Source organism: Rhinoraja longicauda, chromosome 24 (assembly GCF_053455715.1).
Source record: "Rhinoraja longicauda isolate Sanriku21f chromosome 24, sRhiLon1.1, whole genome shotgun sequence".
Lineage (NCBI taxonomy): Eukaryota > Metazoa > Chordata > Chondrichthyes > Rajiformes > Arhynchobatidae > Rhinoraja > Rhinoraja longicauda.
The window spans coordinates 4,957,842-4,976,784 of NC_135976.1; the positions used below are offsets into that span (position 1 = coordinate 4,957,842).

The 18,943-nt window shown below is 45.7% G+C and overlaps 1 protein-coding gene across 7 annotated transcripts in view; it reads left to right on the plus strand.

Annotated features, from left to right (window-relative positions):
- The first annotated feature begins 2,727 nt into the window (after nucleotides 1-2,727).
- Nucleotides 2,728-18,943, plus strand: part of LOC144605393 (suppressor of tumorigenicity 7 protein homolog) — a 144,843-nt gene continuing 128,627 nt past the window's right edge. For 2 of the 7 annotated variants that reach the window (XM_078420572.1, XM_078420573.1), the window contains exon 1: nucleotides 2,728-2,984. In XM_078420572.1, coding sequence (XP_078276698.1) covers nucleotides 2,831-2,984 — 154 coding nt within the window. In that variant the 5' untranslated portion in view covers nucleotides 2,728-2,830. Of the gene's footprint in view, nucleotides 2,985-17,964; nucleotides 18,301-18,943 lie in introns of those variants that run through there. The other 5 variants (XM_078420569.1, XM_078420568.1, XM_078420571.1 and 2 more) reach the window with 5 other exon arrangements.

Below are 18,943 nucleotides of genomic sequence, written 5' to 3' on the forward strand. Positions count from 1 at the left end.
AGGTGATCAGAATCTACACAGTACTCCAAGTGTGGTCTTATCAACGTCTTATGCAACTGTATCACGACGTCCCAACCTCAATGCGAGCGGGATAAATCTATAATCATGGATCGGTGAAAAAAAAAGAGAAAGCAGCATAATTAATTGAAATGCATTAATTTAAACGTGCTGATTAGTTCGAGTTCAATGTTTGAGCAGTTCTCCACAATTCCCAATATTAATGCACAATTAAAACAAGCAACGTGTACATCAATTATACAGTACTAGCGGTAAACTAATCATCTTTTCGACCTGAAACAGCACCCATTCCTTCCCTCCAGAGATGCTGCCTGTTCCGCTGAGTTACTCCAGCTTTTTGTGTCTCATCTCCTTTGTTTCTACATTATGAAACTGCTAAAACAAGCAACCGAGATTCAACTTTAATATCTCATCCGCAGAATGGCATCATGCCCCAGGCAACATGCTCATGTCGAGAATGCCAAGTTCAAAGAGAGCTCCCATCAAGTCATGCTCAAAACTATATTCTCAGGGAAGGCAAAAAAAGTTGAAATCGTGTGGAATTAATTTAGCTTCAGTAGCTGGAAAAAAGTGTCAAAGTGTGAGTCGGAGTGAAGATGCCCAAACGATGCCATGTTTAAACAGGTATTATTTTCAAGTTGAAAACGAATGGGTTATGTTTTGGGTTGAGACCCTTCCTCAGGCAGCGAGGTAGCCCCTGAAGCTCCTGACTCTCAGTCTAAAGAAGGGTCTCGACCCAAAACGTCACCCATTCGTTCTCTCCAGAGATGCTGTCTGTCCCGCTGAGTTACTCCAATATTTTTGTATCTATCTTCGGTGTAAGCCAGCATCTGCAGTTCCTTCCTACATAAATAAGTATGTGGAGTTGTAGAGAGCTGGCCACTGTCCAGGTCATGCACCTTTCCACATCCAGATATATCCTTTAAACATTTCCAGTTAGAGAAGGCAGATTCGAGGTTTGAAAACGATACCTGTTTAAACGTAGCACCATTTGGGCATCTTCACTCTGACTCTCTGGGCATCTTCACTGTGAGATATTAAGGCAGAGATGCTGCCTGTCCCATTGAGTTACTGCCGTCCACATTCCAGCTGACAAAGAGTGCAAGTGAAATGTGTAGGAAGGAACTGCAGATGCTGGTTTACACCGAAGACAGACACAAAATGCTGGAGTATACACTTTAACTCCCCCTCCCATTCCCAATCTGACCTTTCTGTCCTGGGCCTCCCCCATTGTCAGAGTGAGGCCCAGCGCACATTGGAGGAACAGCATCTCATATTTTGCTTGGACAGCTTACGGACAAGGTTCACAAATGGGTTTCAATTACACCAAATGCTTTTCCATGAGAGTTACTCATAAAGTCAAGCTGATCACAAACCACCGGTACAAGACGGGAGACAACCTGCTTAAAGAAGTTGATCACCACCTATACCTGGGAGTTGAGCTCACATCTGGCCTAGCCTGGGACAGACACATAAATCAGATTGCCACAAAAGCAAACAGAACTTTGGGCCTTCTCAGGAGAAATTTATCCGGCTGTGACAAACCAACAAAGCAGGTAGCGTACAAAACACTTGTCCGCCCACTGTTGGAATATTGCCAGACAATATGGGACCCTCACCAGAAAAATAACATTGACACCCTTGACAAGGTTCAGAGGCTGTAACGACTACTCAAGACAGTCAAGCGTCTCCGATATGTTAAATCGCCTTGGCTGGGAGTCGCTGGAGTCAAGATGCACCTAAACCCGCTTATGTACTGTCTATAAAGAGACTCACGGTATCATCCCCAGTAACATATCTCACTTCATTCCATCCAATACCCAGAATTTTACACGGCAGTCCTCAGGTCACTTCATTTAGACTCGAATTAGAACAAACTAAATTAGCTGCCTACAGTCACTATATGGCCTCTCTCCACTGGCTCCCTGTACGGTACAGAATCAACTTCAAGCTCCTCCTATTCACGTATAAAGCCCTAAATAGACACCCCCCCCCCACATCAAAAATCTTCTAACCCCCCTCTCTAACTCCAGGTCCCTCAGGTCGGCCGACTTGGGGCTACTCACTATCCCGCGGTCTAGGCTTAAGCTCAGGGGTGACCGCGCTTTTGCGGTTGCAGCTCCTAGACTGTGGAACAGCATCCCTCTCCCCATCAGAACTGCCCTCTTCATCGACTCCTTTAAGTCCAGGCTCAAAACCTATTTCTACTCCCTAGCGTTTGAGGCTCATTGAGGAGGCGCTGTGAACTGTTTGCGTGCTACTGTATGTTTCCTTTTTTTCCTTAGTACCTAATCAGATGTACAGCACTTTGGTCAACGTGGGTTGTTTTTAAATGTGCTATACAAATAAAATTGACTTGACTTGACTATATCCACGGACTATCCCAGAGTGGAACATCCTTCCCCACACCACCAGACGTGCACCAACCTTGTCATTCTTCAAGGCACCACTCGACAGCTTTGGACATGGATCATCTCACCAAACTTGCCCACATAAGAATATAAATTACCTTTGTTTGCCACGCGAGCGAAACCGGCACCAGATAGCGCAGCTGTTGGCGGTTGTGCAGCAGAAACAGAAGCACCTCACCCTTCCATGTCTCTGTGCTCCACCTCTCCCCTTGACTCACAGTCTGGAGAAGGGTCTGGGCCCGAGGCCTCCCCCCCATTCCTTCCCTGCAGCGACGCCGCGTTGCCAGTCCCCGGCATGTTGATGTTGTGCCTCTGCTCTGCCAGTGCAGCCTCCCTCCCTCCCTCTGCCCGGTGGAGGACTCCTCCTGTATCCCACAATCCTTCAGGCCGGCCGGACAAACATGGCGGAGGGGGGCCCGGCCGGGTTCGTTGAGCGGCTGAAGCGGTGCGTCAGTTGGTCGTGGACCTACCTGTGGGCGCTCTGGTTCGTCCTGGTGCTGGGCCTCCTCTACATCCTGCGGGCCCCACTCAAGCTGCATGAGAACCTCAGCGCAGGTAAGCAAGCGGCTGGTGGACCCCCGCTACCGCCGCCGCCGCCGCGTCCCCTCCAGCACCGGCCCCTCTCCCTCCATCCATCCATCCCTCCCTCCCTCCTACTCTCCAGCTGGTGGTGGCGCTGGGTACCGGCCTCTCCCAGCCGAGCGGCTGACAGTCTCACCCACCCCGGCAATCCTGGGAAGCAATGACACACAGCCCAGGTCCAGGACCTGGACATGTCCTGACACACACTCCAGCACCTGGGCATGAAATGGCACCACTTCGGGATCTGGCCATGTACTGACATACTCCAGGTCTTAGGCATATACTAATATACGCATTCCAGGATCTGGGCATGTACTTACACACACTCCAGGATCTGGGCATGTACTGACACACACTCCAGGACCTGCCCAAACTGACACACACTCTGGGATCTGCCCATGTACTGACACACACTCTGGGATCTGGGCATGTACTGACACTCCAGGACCTGCCCATGTACTGACACACACTCCAGGACCTGCCCATGTACTGACACACACTTTGGGATCTGCCCATGTACTGACACACACTCCAGGACTTGTCCATGTACTGACACACACTCTGGGATCTGGGCATGTACTTACACACTCCAGGACCTGAGCCTATACCGACACACACTCCAGAACCGGGACATGTACTGACACACACTCCAGGACCGGGCAGCCACTGATACATGCTGTCACTCTGATTGGGCACTATGAATGGCACTCATTGGGATCTGAGCTGGCACCGGCATACCAGCATCTTAGCAAGCATTGGCACTTGCTGTGAAAAGGATCTGCCTATACACTGGTGTTTGGGTGAGCACTGGCAATTGCTGTTACTGATCTGGGAGTGTACTGGCACACACTAGGATCGGAGTGAACACTGGCTGCTGGGATCTAGTCTAGGACTGGTACATATACAGCCTACCCTGCCACTTAATATCAAAATGATCTGGGAAGGCATTGGAAAATGCTGACCTGGGCAGGTAGTGCCATGCACTTTGGGATCTAGGTGGGGACTGCATGCTTTCACTGGAATCTAGGGAGGCACCAGTTTTCTGCTATCAGTTGGATTTGGGCATCGCTGTCACTGTGATGTGGGTAGACACTGAGATCTGTGCACACAGCATCACTGGAATCTGGGTTCATGCTGCTATTGGGATCTGAGTAGGCACAGGCATTATCCTGTCACTGGCACATACTCTCTCTCTGGGGTCTGGGCAGGCACTGATATATGTTGTCACTGAGATCTGGGCATATGTTATCACTGGAGTCTGGCCACATGCTGAACAGGCACTAGCATAATAGTGTCATTGGAAGAAAGGAACAATGGACAAGTCAATATAAAGGCTCGAGCACACACAAGTCAACATAGTATAAACTCACATGGTACACAGTTGTCACTGTAGTATAGATATAACATAGACTAAACTAAGCAAAACACTGTCACTCAACGCATGGGGATGGAGGATTACTTCTCTGTGTTCTGTGGTAGCTAATGATGCAAAAGTAGGCCCGCAGTCTCTACCACAGGTTTCTCAAGAGTTGCATGATGCAATGGGTAAGTGGGTAGCTTTGGACAGTGGTGCACACCTGTTGTTGATGCGGTGTTTCTGTGTGTTCCCAAAAGATAAAATTGGGATAGTCAGAGAGTTACACAGCGCGGAAACAGGCACTTGTCTTCCTGAGCTAGTTCCATTTGCCTACATTTAGCCCATTAAGAAACCTTTCCGCTCCCTGTACCTGTGCAATTATCATTTAAACGTTGCCACTCCACAAATTCATATACCCACTACCCTCTGTGAAAAACTTGCCTGTTAGTTCCCTTTAAATCTTTCCCCCTTTCACCTTAAACCTGTAACCTTGATGCCTTCCTGAATGTTTTTCCTCTATTTTTAGTGGGCATGGACCAGGCATTCCCACAAATCAGTGGGGATATTACACATTTCCAAGAAGGCTTTGAAAAACATCCTTGAATTATTTTAAGAGGCACAAGGAACTATAGGTGCTAGAATGGTGAGCAAAGCACAATGTGCTGGATGGAGTAACTCAGCAGGTGAAGGGAAATGGACAGGTGACGTTTTGGGTCGGGACCCTTCTTTGTCAGTCCTCAATCATCACCTGTTCATTTCTATCCACAGATGCTGCCTGAACCGTTGAGTTACTCCAGCACTTTGTGTTTTGCTACAATTATTTTCCCTGAATACCGAGTAATCTATTTTCAGCTTCATCACAGCAAGACTTTGTTTCAGGAGTTTGGTGTTAGACAAGCTGATGACATGGCCTGTACATCGAAGCCTGTACATTGTAGCATCTTATTGGGGGAATAATGGCCAGGGAGAGGGCAATGATTGTGATTTCTGATACTTTATTTGTCAAATGTACCGAGGTACAGTTAAATTCATTTTGTATACAGTTCGGCAGAAGTATCACTAGACATAAGCACTTACATACATCTTGGATAAGCATGTCAGATACAGTGCAAGGTATAGCAATAGTACGCTGAGGCAGTATACAGAGTCGCCAGTTTGGTGCCATTTTCAAGTCCCAGTTGTTGTAAGTGCAGGATTATTGATCTGACCATGAAGGTCCGTTGTCCTGGTGGTGTTGCAGGGTCGGCCTGCCCAGGCATAGCTGTGATGTTCTCTGTCGCTGTTCCACCGCCATTGGCTGTGTGTAGTCGGCGTGCTCAGCTTCTTGGAGCGGAGCCCGGTCCAGCCACGCCCCAGGCTGTTGCAGGGCCTCCAGCGGCCCACTCCACCATCGAGGCACTGCACTGCCTCCCGCAACCGGACTGTTTACCGTCTGACTCCTTGCACTCTATGCCGGCAAACCAGGCCTTCCAGGTGGGTTCCCAGTCCGCGGTGCGGATCCTTGATCCATGGCGGGCGAGTCCTCCTTCCTCGGTGGGTTAGCTGAATCTTCCGAGCGGGTCCTCGGTCTTCTGTCCATGGCGGACCGCCCGGGCGTGCTAGTGGTTCAGGCCGCAGCTAGCCGGGATTGTACTTCCCTTATCCCGCCAATGGATTTTGAGTAGATATTGTTATTGATACCTCTCTTGTGCTTTGACATGCCTGCTATATGCTAAAGCATACTGGAGGGTGGGGATCACAGCAGCTTGACGGACGATGAAATACATGCTGCCCTTCTGGTTGTGATCCTCAAATACAGTTTTTCTTGGATGTTCGAAGCCCAAGGTGACACACTGAAAGGGATGGTGAGTGTCATCACCTATGCCTGTCTTCATTGAGATATGCCTTCCCAGACATGGACCTTTAATGTGGAGGCTGATGGTATACACTGCAGCAAATTGGCAGAGGTTGGGATTTTGTGGTTTTTATCACAAGGCCAATCTGGTCAAATGTCTTGGTAAACAAGTGGACATTGGTATAGAGTTTGGCCTCTAAATGCATGCAAACACGAGTATTTTCTGCAACCTGCAGCTTAAGTACTTAAACTTGGTGACCTTTCAGGTGTAAGGGAACACAGATTGAAGTTTTCCATTTGTCCTGCAGATTAGTTGACAACAGCCAACGTGCAAACAGCCAATAGGTAAATTGCACATTTATTGGGAAAGAGACTCATGCTATCATTAAAAACAATTGCTCTAACCTGAAGCATCTCTTTGTGTACCGGGCTTTTCCCATCCATTTTATTCTACAGGTGCAATGGAAAAAATAAAGCATGGAATAAATTTGGACTTATTTTATCCACGGGTTCTGGACAAATAGTTAAGTTTTGTTGGAGTTGCTGCAAAATGCATTTATATATGTTGACTTGAAGTAATCCCAGCAGGCTGATTAAAAAGTGTTGGATGTTTTATATGTGGACTAAGTTACATATTTGAGTTGCAACCCTTCTTCAAGGGTCCCGACCGAAAAAGTAATCTTTCATGTTCTCCCGAGATGTTGCCTGACATGCTGAGTTCCTCCAGCACTTTGCGTCTTTTTCCTTCTATTGGTGTCATTTTTATAAACAATCTTAGTACAGTTTCCTATTTATTTTGCTGTATTCTGATGCACTTTTATACCTCTACTGCCCTTAAGTTTCCAGCATCTGTATACAAATGTGATCGTGTTTTCCGAGGAAAGGGCATATGTTATGTAATTCTTTTGTTATGCTGTTGACACGTTTTGGCTGTGTGTTTGATACAAATCAATTCAGATTTCCTTACTTTATTGTGTCTTTTAATTAATAACATTAAATAATCGGACACTATTGTGTGAAGACTGTAACCAAACATCAGTTTTTAAAGCACCCTGATCCCTCTGCCTTTGGAATGATGATTAACCGAAGGTATTTATTCACAAAATGCTGGAGTAACTCAGCAGGTCAGGCAGCATCTCAGGAGAGAATGAATGGGTGACGTTTCCGGTCGAGACCCTTCCAGTCTGAAGAAGGGTCTCGACCCGAAATGTCACCCGTTCATTCTCTCCTGAGATGCTGCTTGACCTGCTAAGTTACTCCAGCATTTTGTAAATAAATACCTTCGATTTGTACCAGCATTGTAACCATTCATCTTAGTTCATTAAGGAGCATGCAAAATTGTCTTGAAGTTTAATTATTATTTTTCCTTGTGAGTAGAAACTTGTCATGAGAAAATACTATTTTGTATCCATAACAAGGTAAAAGGAGATTATTACATGATTGACATCATGGCAGCGAGTCAACCCTTGACAGTGGAAATAGACACAAAATTCTGTTGGAAGGAACTGCAGATGCATGTGGACTCAGGCTAAAGCTGGTGAAAGGCCAACTTATAATAAATACAACTAAAGCTTTTGAATTAATGGACTAAATGGTCTCTTCCCACCCTGTACGATTTTGTGAAATGGCATCAACAATGTAGATATAAAAAAACCTATTGTCACAATAAAATGACCCAATTTTGCACAAATACAATCAAACTGATCTGACATCGAGTATGTATGTAGTTACTAGGTCTGGCTTAATAGGGACGGGGTGTGGTGGGAGGGGAGGGAAAGGAGATAGAGGGAGAGATTGATTGTACGATAATAATTCAGAGATTTGATACCAGGTAGCGGAAGGCATATGACTGGTGATAGAGCAGTAAAACAGAGGGGTTTGACAGAAGCCACAATTGGACAAATGTAGAAATCTTGGAGGATTGTCAGTTAAGACTGATTATTGCTGGAAGCTGGCTTTTAATAGAATATTAGAAGTAAAAATCTTAGGGATTTGTAATCCACTCATTTTCATTTAGGGGTGAGGAGGAATCTCCAATCTCCATCGAATGAAGCAAAAGTTCCAGGTGGTATTTGAACTTCAGGTTGAATTGAGTCAATGAGCCAAATCTTTCAACCTTCACAGAAGCAGTTACTGTTGGGTTGGGGAGATGGGTAGGGGGGAGAGGGAGATGGCGGAGTGGGGCGGGCTTAAGGGTGGAAAGTGTCCGAGGTGGATGGTCTGACTGGGTGGGAAGAAGGCACAAGGGGGAGGAGTGGAGTGGAAGGGCCATGGGTAGGGACAGAGGTGGAGAAAGAGTGAAGAGCATGGCTAGATGGGGGAGGGATTAGGGTGGCTTGGAGGGGATTGGCAGTGGGCAAGGTAATAGGGAAGTTTGGGCATGATAGAAAACTGTGGGCTATGGGAGGGGGGGGGGTAGGGGGTGGCCTGGAGACAGATTAGGAGGGGGGGGGGTGAACGAGGAACAACTGACAATCTGGCCTATGGTTTTATATGAAATTTATATAATTAAGTTTAAATGTGGTCTGCATTTTACTACCATTGCTGGTTTTAATTGTATTGCAGAACTCCTGATGATGCTGAAGTCCATATGTTGATCTAAATTAAATTGGAGACTATTGAACATTGGTAGCCCAGTGTTGAGTTGCTTCTGAAACATTTAGTATAAGAAAATAACTGCAGATGCTGGTACAAATCGAAGGTATTTATTCACAAAATGCTGCAGTAACTCAGCAGGTCAGCCAGCATCTCGGGAGAGAAGGAATGGGCGACGTTTCGGGTCGACCCGAGACTCGACCCGAAACGTCGCCCATTCCTTCTCTCCCGAGATGCTGCCTGACCTGCTGAGTTACTCCAGCATTTTGTGAATAAATGCTTCTGAAACATTGTTCATTGTCAGGAATAGTGAATTGAATAGATTATCATACTTTTCACATATATCTATTCCCCTCATCACTGACATGCATTGAGTAAGGCTTTGTCCCTTTCTGCCATGAAAGCTAAGAACAGTGGATGTATTTAGATATTTGGGAGTCCACATTAAACTTTTACAGCGTGAGTATATGTGCAGTATTCGTTGGATCTTTGAAGATTTGATTGAAAATTTTAAAGTATTAATGGAACATGAGGGAGTTTTTGCAATAACAAAACTTTCAGAAGCAATAAAGGGGGGAATAGTGCAAATGACCTCTTCAGATTTATTATGGAACAAGATCGTATAAGATTCCTCTCCGCGATTTAAGCATGAAATAATATCAGTATGTTATGATATGGGGAGAATGCAGCGTGGATGTGGATGTCATTTTCCCCCAGTGTCCTGGGAATTTCTCCCAGTTTTCTGGCCACCAAAAATGACAGGTGCAGGGAAGGAATTTCATGTGTTTAAAAAAAAAAGTGTAATTTAAATGCAGAGATCTCCAGTTTTGATATGTGAACAGATTCAAATGTGGATGGGTTTCTCTAATAAGTATTATAAGAAAATAACTGCAGATGCTGGTACAAATCGATTTATTCACAAAATGCTGGAGTAACTCAGCAGGTCAGGCAGCATCTCGGGAGAGAAGGAATGGGTGACGTTTCGGGTCGAGACCCTTCTTCAGACTGATGTCAGGGGGCGGGACAAAGGAAGGATATAGGTGGAGACAGGAAGATAGAGGGAGATCCGGGAAGGAGGAGGGGAAGGGAGGGACAGAGGAACTATCTAAAGTTGGAGAAGTCGATGTTCATGCCACTGGGCTGCAAACTGCCCAGGCGAAATATGAGGTGCTGTTCCTCCAATTTCCGGTGGGCCTCACTATGGCACTGGAGGAGGCCCATGACAGAAAGGTCAGACTGGGAATGGGAGGGGGAGTTGAAGTGCTCGGCCACCGGGAGATCAGTTTGGTTAATGCGGACCGAGCGCAGGTGTTCAGCGAAGCGATCGCCGAGCCTGCGCTTGGTTTCGCCGATGTAAATAAGTTGATATCTAGAGCAGCGGATGCAATAGATGAGGTTGGAGGAGGTGCAGGTGAACCTTTGTCTCACCTGGAAAGACTGTTTGGGTCCTTGGATGGAGTTGAGGGGGGAGGTAAAGGGACAGGTGTTGCATCTCGTGCGGTTGCAGGGGAAAGTGCCCGGGGTTGGGGTGGTTTGGGTAGGAAGGGACGAGTGGACCAGGGAGTTACGGAGGGAACGGTCTCTGCGGAACGCAGAGAGGGGAGGGGATGGGAAGATATGGCCAGTGGTGGGGTCCCGTTGTAGGTGACGGAAATAATCTCTAATAATCTGTTTTCATTAGCTACTTAAGTCCACAATCTTGTTTAGCAATGAGAGATCAGCTAACAAAGTGAATTAACACTGAGCAATTGAGCAATGCAGCAATTGGTCTAAAAATATCTGTTTATTTTCTGAAAATGCTGGAAACCTTCAACAGGTTAGGCACCATCTGTGGAAAGAGAAACAGAGTTAATGTTTCAGGCCAAAGATCCTTCATTAAAATTGAGAATGAGTAAACAAAAATCAAGCTTGCTGTAAGTTGCACAAAGCTGGTCAGCAACTCCAGGAGTAGAGTGGACCAACACCAAACATGCTGAAGTAGAGATGGTTGAGAGCTTCGGGTTCCTTGATGTAATTATCGCTAACAGTTTGTCCTCATTGATGCAACAGCTTAGAAAGGACGCTGCTACCACTACATATTTGGAAGGCTAAGGAAATTTGGCATGTTTCCAATAACTCTTATGAATTTCTATGGATGCACCATAGAAAGCATCCTATCATATCATATCATATCATATACAGCCGGAAACAGGCCTTTTCGGCCCACCAAGTCCGTGCCGCCCAGCGATCCCCGTACATTAACACTATCCTACACCCACTAGGGACAATTTTTACATTTACCCAGCCAATTAACCTACATACCTGTACGTCTTTGGAGTGTGGGAGGAAACCGAAGATCTCGGAGAAAACCCACGCAGGTCACGGGGAGAACGTACAAACTCCTTACAGTGCAGCACCCGTAGTCAGGATCGAACCTGAGTCTCCGGCGCTGCATTCGCTGTAAAGCAGCAACTCTACCGCTGCGCTACCGTGCCGCCCTCTGGATGCATAACTGCTCTGCCCAAGATCACAAGAAATTGCAGAGTTGTGAACACAACTCAATGCATCGCGCTAACAAGCCCACCCCCAATTAACTTCATCTATATTTCATGCTGCCTCGGGAAAGCAGCCAAGAATCAAGAGCCACTTGCACTCTGGTCATTCTCTCTTCTCCCCTCTTTCATCAGGCAGAAGATACAAAAGATTCAAGAACAACTTCTTCCCCACTGTTAACAATCCCTTATATGCAACTATTTACAATATAAATGATTTGGATGATGGAATTAAAAGTAATACTAACAAATTTGCAGATGACACAAAGCTGGGTGGCAGTGTGAACTGTGAAGAGGATGCCAAGAGGTTGTAGGGTGACTTGGACAGGTTGAGTGAGTGGGCAGATGCATAGCAGATGCAGTATAAAGTAGATAAATGTGAGGTTATCCACTTTGGCGGCAAGAACAAGGAGGCAGATTATTATCTTAATGATGTCAGATTAGGAAAGAGGGAAGTGCGACGAGACCTGGGTGTCCTTGTACACCAGTCACTGAAAGTAAACATGCAGGTACAGCAGGCAATGAAGAAAGCTAAAGAAGGCATGTTAGCCTTCATAACGAGAGGATTTGAGTATAGGAGTATAGGAGTAAAGAGGTCCTGCAGTTTTACAGGCCCTGGTGAGACCACATCTGGAGTATTGTAGCAGTTTTGGTCTCCTAATTTGTGGAAGGATATCCTTGCTATTGAGGGCGTGCAGCGTAGGTTCACAAGGTTAATCCCCGGGATGGCGCGACTGTTTTATGAAGAAAGATTGGAAAGACTGGGCTTGTATTCGCTAGAATTTAGAAGGATGAGGGGGGATCTTATTGAAACATATAAAATTATAAAAGGACTGGACAAGCTAGATGCAGGAAAAATGTTCCCAATGCTGGGATGGTCCAGAACCAGAGGCCACAGTCTAAGAATTAAGGGGAGGCCATTTAAGACTGAGATGTGATTTTGTGGAATTCTCTGGCACAGAAAGCAGTGGAGGCCAATTCACTACATGAATTTAAAAGAGAGATAGAGCTCTTGGGGCTAGTGGAATCAAGGGGTATGGGGAGAAGGCAGGCACGGGTTACTGATTGTGGATGATCAGCCATTATCACAATGAATGGCGGTGCTGGCTCGAAAGGCTGAATGGCCTCTTCCTGCACCTATTTTCTATGTTTCCAAGGATGCATTACCGATCTCCCAATCTATCTCGTTACAGCCTTGCACATGTTTTAATCTATATTTCTGTGTAGCTATCATCTATTTATTTTGTCCTTTTCATTACCTGATGTCGTCACGTATGGTTTGGTTAAATTGCGTAACACACAAAATAAAGCTTTTTATTATAATTCAGTATACAAGACAATATTAAACAAATACTAATACCAATGAGACTGAAGCAAGGATAGACAGGGCAAAGAGAATATTTGTGATCGTCGGGTTTAGGTTGGCTCCGATTGCCATGGGGATAGGTAGAGGTTAATGATCAAAGTCAGCTGACAGATAAAGGAATATAAACTGTTGGAACTGCAGAGCTTTTGGACATGCCCATCAGATTAGGTAGTGCTAATGGACTAAGAGGAATTGTCACTATCACATATGGATGACTTGCAATGGAAATGGTCACCTTAGATGCAGAGAAGTGGGTATAGAAAAAGATCGACACAAAATGCTGGAATAACTCAGTGGGTCAGGCAGCATCTTTGGAGAAAATGGATAGGTACCTGATGAAGGCCAGGACCCTTCAGATGTCATTGAGTGTAGAAGATGGGACATTATGTTACAGTTGTACAAGACGTTAGTGAGGCTACACTTGAGCATTGTGCTCTGTTTTGGTCACCCTGCTATAGGAAAGATGCCGTTCAGCAGAAAAGAGAATATATATTTATTCACAAAATGCTGGAGTAACTCAGCAGGTCAGGCAGCATCTCGGGAGAGAAGGAATGGGTGACGTTTCGGGTCGAGACCCTTCTTCAGACTGATGTTGGGGGTGGGACAAAGGAAGGATATAGGTGGAGACAGGAAGATAGAGGGAGATCTGGGAAGGAGGAGGGAAAGGGAGGGACAGAGGAGCTATCTGAAGTTGGAGAAGTCGACGTTCATACCACCGGGCCGCAAACTGCCCAGGCGAAATATGAGGTGCTGCTCCTCCAATTTCCGGCGGGCCTAATATATACACGGCTGTTGCCACGATTCAAGGGCCTGAGCTATAGGGAGACGTTGGGCAGGCTGGGACTTTGTTCTTTGGAGCAAAGGAGACTTTTATAGAGGTGTATAAAATCATGAGGGGCATAGAAAAGGTGAATGCACAAAGTCTTTTGTCTAGGGTAGGGGAATCACGAACCAGACGACTTAGGTTTAAGAGGAGAAGGGAAAGATTTAAAGAACCTGGTTTATTGAGGGGTGATCATATGGAGGCATATAAAATCATAAGGGACATAGATAGCGTAAATACATGGTCCTTTTCCAAGTGTAGGGAAATCCAGACAACATAGGTTTGTGGTGAAAGGGAAAAGAATGAATAAAAAATTGTAGGGTGCCAAGATTGTTGCATTTTAAATTTTTTTTGCAACACATCAAGTTGCAGGACCATGCAGAAAGAGAGGACAATGCAATTTGCTGCCCTGTAAACAGTTGTGGTTCCTTGATCTGTTGTAGATGTGAAACTAACAGTTACCAGGTTATTCACTTTGGAAGTAAGAATAGAAAGGCAGATTATTATCTGAATGGTGTCAAGTTAGGAAGAGGGGATGTTCAACGAGATCTGGGTGTCCTAGTGCATCAGTCATTGAAAGGAAGCATGCAGGTACAACAGGCAGTGAAGAAAGCCAATGGAATGTTGGCCTTCATAACAAGAGGAGTTGAGTATAGGAGCAAAGAGGTCCTTCTACAGTTGTACCGGGCCCTGGTGAGACCGCACCTGGAGTACTGTGTGCAGTTTTGGTCTCCAAATTTGAGGAAGGATATTCTTGCTATTGAGGGCGTGCAGCGTAGGTTTACTAGGTTAATTCCCGGAATGGCGGGACTGTCGTATGTTGAAAGGCTTGTATTCACTGGAATTTAGAAGGATGAGGGGGGGTCTTATTGAAACATATAAGATAATTAGGGGATTGGACACATTAGAGGCAGGAAACATGTTCCCAATGTTGGGGGAGTCCAGAATAAGGGGCCACAGTTTAAGAATAAGGGGTAGGCCATTTAGAACGGAGATGAGGAAGAACTTTTTCAGTCAGAGAGTGGTGAAGGTGTGGAATTCTCTGCCTCAGAAGGCAGTGGAGGCCAGTTCGTTGGATGCTTTCAAGAGAGAGCTGGATAGAGCTCTTAAGGATAGCGGAGTGAGGGGGTATGGGGTGAAGGCAGGAACGGGGTACTGATTGAGATTGATCAGCCGTGATCGCATTGAATGGCGGTGCTGGCTCGAAGGGCTGAATGGCCTACTCCTGCACCTATTGTCTATTGTCTATTGTCACACATTTTAAGTTTAGTTGATTTTAATGGTTTAAGTAAGACATTCACTACTGCAGAGGAGCCGATGTTGAGTTGAATTACAAACTTCATTAGTATTGAAGTATTCAAGTAGATTTTAATTGTGTCGGTCTAACTAAAATGTATTAGTTCTTGGTAAACTATTGTAGGTTATGTTCTGGAACGTTATCAGCTGGTACATTATCAGTATCTGTGTCACAAAGGCTAATATCTTGTACCAGATCATGCATTTGCTAACTGGTGTGTGTTTTGCTGTCAAAAGTCTGCCATGAAATCAGCAGCTGCAAAAGCAGACTTTTTGAGAAAATATGTCTTGGCTCTATTCTAAATTGTAACTTTTAATCCAGCAAAAAAAGGAGATTAGCTCACGTCTCTCAAATTTTATTTCCTATTTCTCTTTCCCCTTTCCTTTTTGAAAGATAATTGTGTTGGCAAATCATTAATTACAGCGGCATCTTGACCAGTGGCAAGTGGGCCAAAGAATGGCTCATTAACTTTATTTCAGCTAAGTGGGAGGTGTAATATTTTGGGAAATCAAACCAGGTAAGATCTCCACAGTGAATGATAGGGTTCTTGGGGACTGTTGTAGAGCAAAGGGTTCTAGGAGTGCAAGTACATAGTTCACTGAAAATGGCATTGCAGATTGACGTCGCAGGGTGGTGATGCAGGCTTTTGACACATTGTGGTCATCAGTCAGGGAATCGAATATAGAAGTTGCGACGTTATGTTACAGTTGTGCAAGACATTTGTGAGGTCGCACTTGGAATATTGTTCTCAGTTTTGGTCACCCTGCTACGAGAAAGATGCCATTAAACTAGAAAGAGTGCAGAGAGGATTTGTGAGGCTGTTGCCAAGAATTGAGGGCATGAGCTATGGGGAGAGATTGGGCAGGCTTGGACTTTGTTCCTTGGAGTGAAGCCAGCTGAGGAGTGATAGAGGTGTATTAAAATCACGAGGGAAATAGATAAGGAAATCAAGAACTGGATGGAATAGATTTAAAGTGAAGGGGAAAAATCTAATAAAAATCCGAAGTGCACCTTTTCCCACACACAGAGTGGTGGGTATTTCGGTAGCACAGAGTGGTGGGTATATAGGAACAAGTTCCCAGAGGAAGTAGTACAATAACAGCATTTAAAAGGCATTTGAATGGATAAGAATGGTTGAGAGGGGTATGGACCAAACACCACCAAATGGGATTAGTTTAGATGGGGCATCTTGGTCAGTGTGAACAGGTTGGGCCATGACTCTAAGTGATTTTGCAGATGCTGGTTGCTTAAGTGGACATTCTATCTGTATCAGCACAAACATCCAATTGGCCCACTGATCCTGTGCAGAAGTACCACAGCACAGCCAATGTCTCCCTTCAGGAAACATTCATAAATATATGTTCATGTGCTTAGGTTTTTAAAAGGCCGAATCTACGACCCAGAACTCTTGTCAAGGCCACTCATGAGAACCTTGTTTTATAACGAGGAAAAAAACTGCAGATGTTGGTTTAAATAGAAGGTAGACACAAAATGCTGGAGCAACTCAGCGGGTCAGGCCGCATCTCGAGAGAGAAGGAATAGTTGACGTTTCGGGTCGAGATCCTTCAATCTGAAGAAGGGTCTCGACCCGAAACGTCACCCATTCCTTCTCTCCCGAAATGCTGCCTGACCTGCTGAGTTGCTGCAGCATTTTGTGTCTACCTTTGTTTTATTACTAGATATATTAGTAATATATCAGTGCCCGGTGCGGCTCGGCCGCTGGACTTAACATCGCCCGGTGCGGCCGCGGGACGTTTCAGTGCCCGGTGCGGCTCGGCCGCGGGACGTTTCAGTGCCCGGCGCGGCTTGGCCGCTGGACTTAACATCGCCAGCGCGGCTCGGCCGCGGGACGTTTCAGTGCCGGTGCGGCTCGGCCGCTGGACTTAACATCGCCCGGTGTGGCTGCGGGACGTTTCGGTGCCCGGGGCGGCTCGGCTGCGGGGCCTTCCATCCCCTTGCGGAGGCTGTGCGTGTCGTTTGCCTCGGTAGGGGTCGAGCTGCCTGTCCGTGGGTGCGGGGGGAAGAGAGGGGAAGTTTTGTTGCCTCCATCACAATGAGGGGGTGTTTGGAGTCACTGTGATGGATGTTTGTGTTGGGGTCGGGTGTCCTGTGTTCTTTTCTTTTTTGTTGTGTCTGTGACTGCTGAAATTTCGCTCGGTGTTTGTGCCGAGTGACAATAAAGTGTTGTTATTAAAAACATCTGCCATGGTTCTTGCTGTTCACCTCTGTGCTCATTTACAGCTTCCCAATCTGGATCTGGACAGGTGTCCAGAAGAGTAGATGGGACCTGTAGGTCCTTGGGTTTCTGGTCCTGATGTATATTATTTCTGCATCTCAGGTCCTTGGTACTGAGTCCAGGTCAGATGGTCAAATTGCTGGTCTCAGGAGAACCCTGAGGTCAAGTTCTAGGTAGATATTGGGAGCTGCAAGAATGTTAGGTGTAGGCTATGTAGAATATCTCGACACAAGAGACCGCAGATGCTAGCATCTGGAGCAAAACACAAAGTGCTGGAGTAATTCCAAGGGTCAGGCATATGGAAGGAATGGATAGGGGATGTTTCAGTTTGGGAACCATTAGGACCATTCTTCAGAATGTCAATGCATGCTGTGCACCAGGACCACATACTGATAGATTTGGAAAACATGCAAGACAATACCCCCATCTTATCTTGGTGTCAGCTATGCTGTCAAAATCACAATTGGTGTCCCCCAATAAAGACCCTGGAGAGGTAGAGATTTACCACAACACTATCTCAGATAAGGGACTCGTTATTTTCAGAAATGGGTTGTCTTTGGAGTAGAGAATGAAATAGCGACCTTTAGTATATTTCTGAAATGAAGACATTTGACCAGTTGAGAAACTATCGAGTTATCCTCGGACCTCTCCAAATATGACTCAATACTTTGAGTCTTAGGTTTAGCATACGAGGGATCGTTTTAATCAGTTTTAGCTATTCTAACAGATAGTGTGATGGTCGACAACAAACACACAGTAAATGACAACAAACACAGTATATGTGGCTCCAACGTCCTTTCCTCTCATTAGTGCGTTTTGCGTCATGGAGTACCTACTCTGTTTGTATTTCCTATCTGTTCCAGATAATGCTTCTTTATACGTGTCACTGTTTCAGTTTGCTCTGCTGGACACTCCTCTTTCTCTAGCAGCGAGGTCAGACGGAATCGTAAACTTTTGGCTCTGCCTCTCTTGAAAAGTGGGACGGCAAAGAAGAAAATCGTCTCCGTCTCTGTCTCGCTGTCCATCCAATCTTGCTCGGTTTCCTTCGTGCATTGCTATTCAGAAGTGTGACGCCGGAGTCCTGTGCCTGCGTGAACGATCTGGAGGCTTCTGTGGCACACAGAGAAGGTGTCTCGCATAAAGGCGATTTTCTCTCTCTGTCTCTCCCCGTGGCTGGAGCTTCCGGCCTGATGGTTCTTGATGAGTGAAGGACGCCCCTGATCCAGACATGTTCAACGCTGATTCCTCCTGTAGGTATTGGCCCTGTCGAATGCGGAGCGATTCCAACATATTTGTTCAATGCGGTGTTATGTTGAAAAGGGAGCCACCTTAACGAGTGGAGGAATATATGTTTGGGTTTTTTTGGGCGTCTGTCTTCTAAATGGTCTTATTTGGAGCTCGCCGAGTATAGAGCCTGGAAAATGTGCAAGCCATGTGCTTATCTCTTGCACCGCTCCGACACAGTATGCCTTGTACTCAAACCGTGATCGAAAAGCTTCCATTTTGTGGATAGCCATTAAGATTTATTGAATTTTAAATCGGGGTTGGCAGTTCTCTGGTTAATAGTTGGTCTCGTAAGTAGCCGATCTTTGTTCCTTCCTCGACAATCTTGGCAGAAACGAATGGAAATAATGCAGGGGGAAAGAACGGTGGTTGCTGTAGCGTGGAAAATATTTCTATAAAAGGAATAAAGTCATTTATTGAATTGCAGCTTGTTGGGGGGAAGACATAGAGAACAGAAATTGCAAAATTTACAAAACGATAGTTTGACTTTGGGCCTTATTTTTACAGCTGTTCGTTATATTTCTATTGCTGTTTGGTATTCCAATTTTATCATTTCCTCACAATAATGGCTACACTTAAAAAATACTTGTTTGACTCTCAAACTGGAAA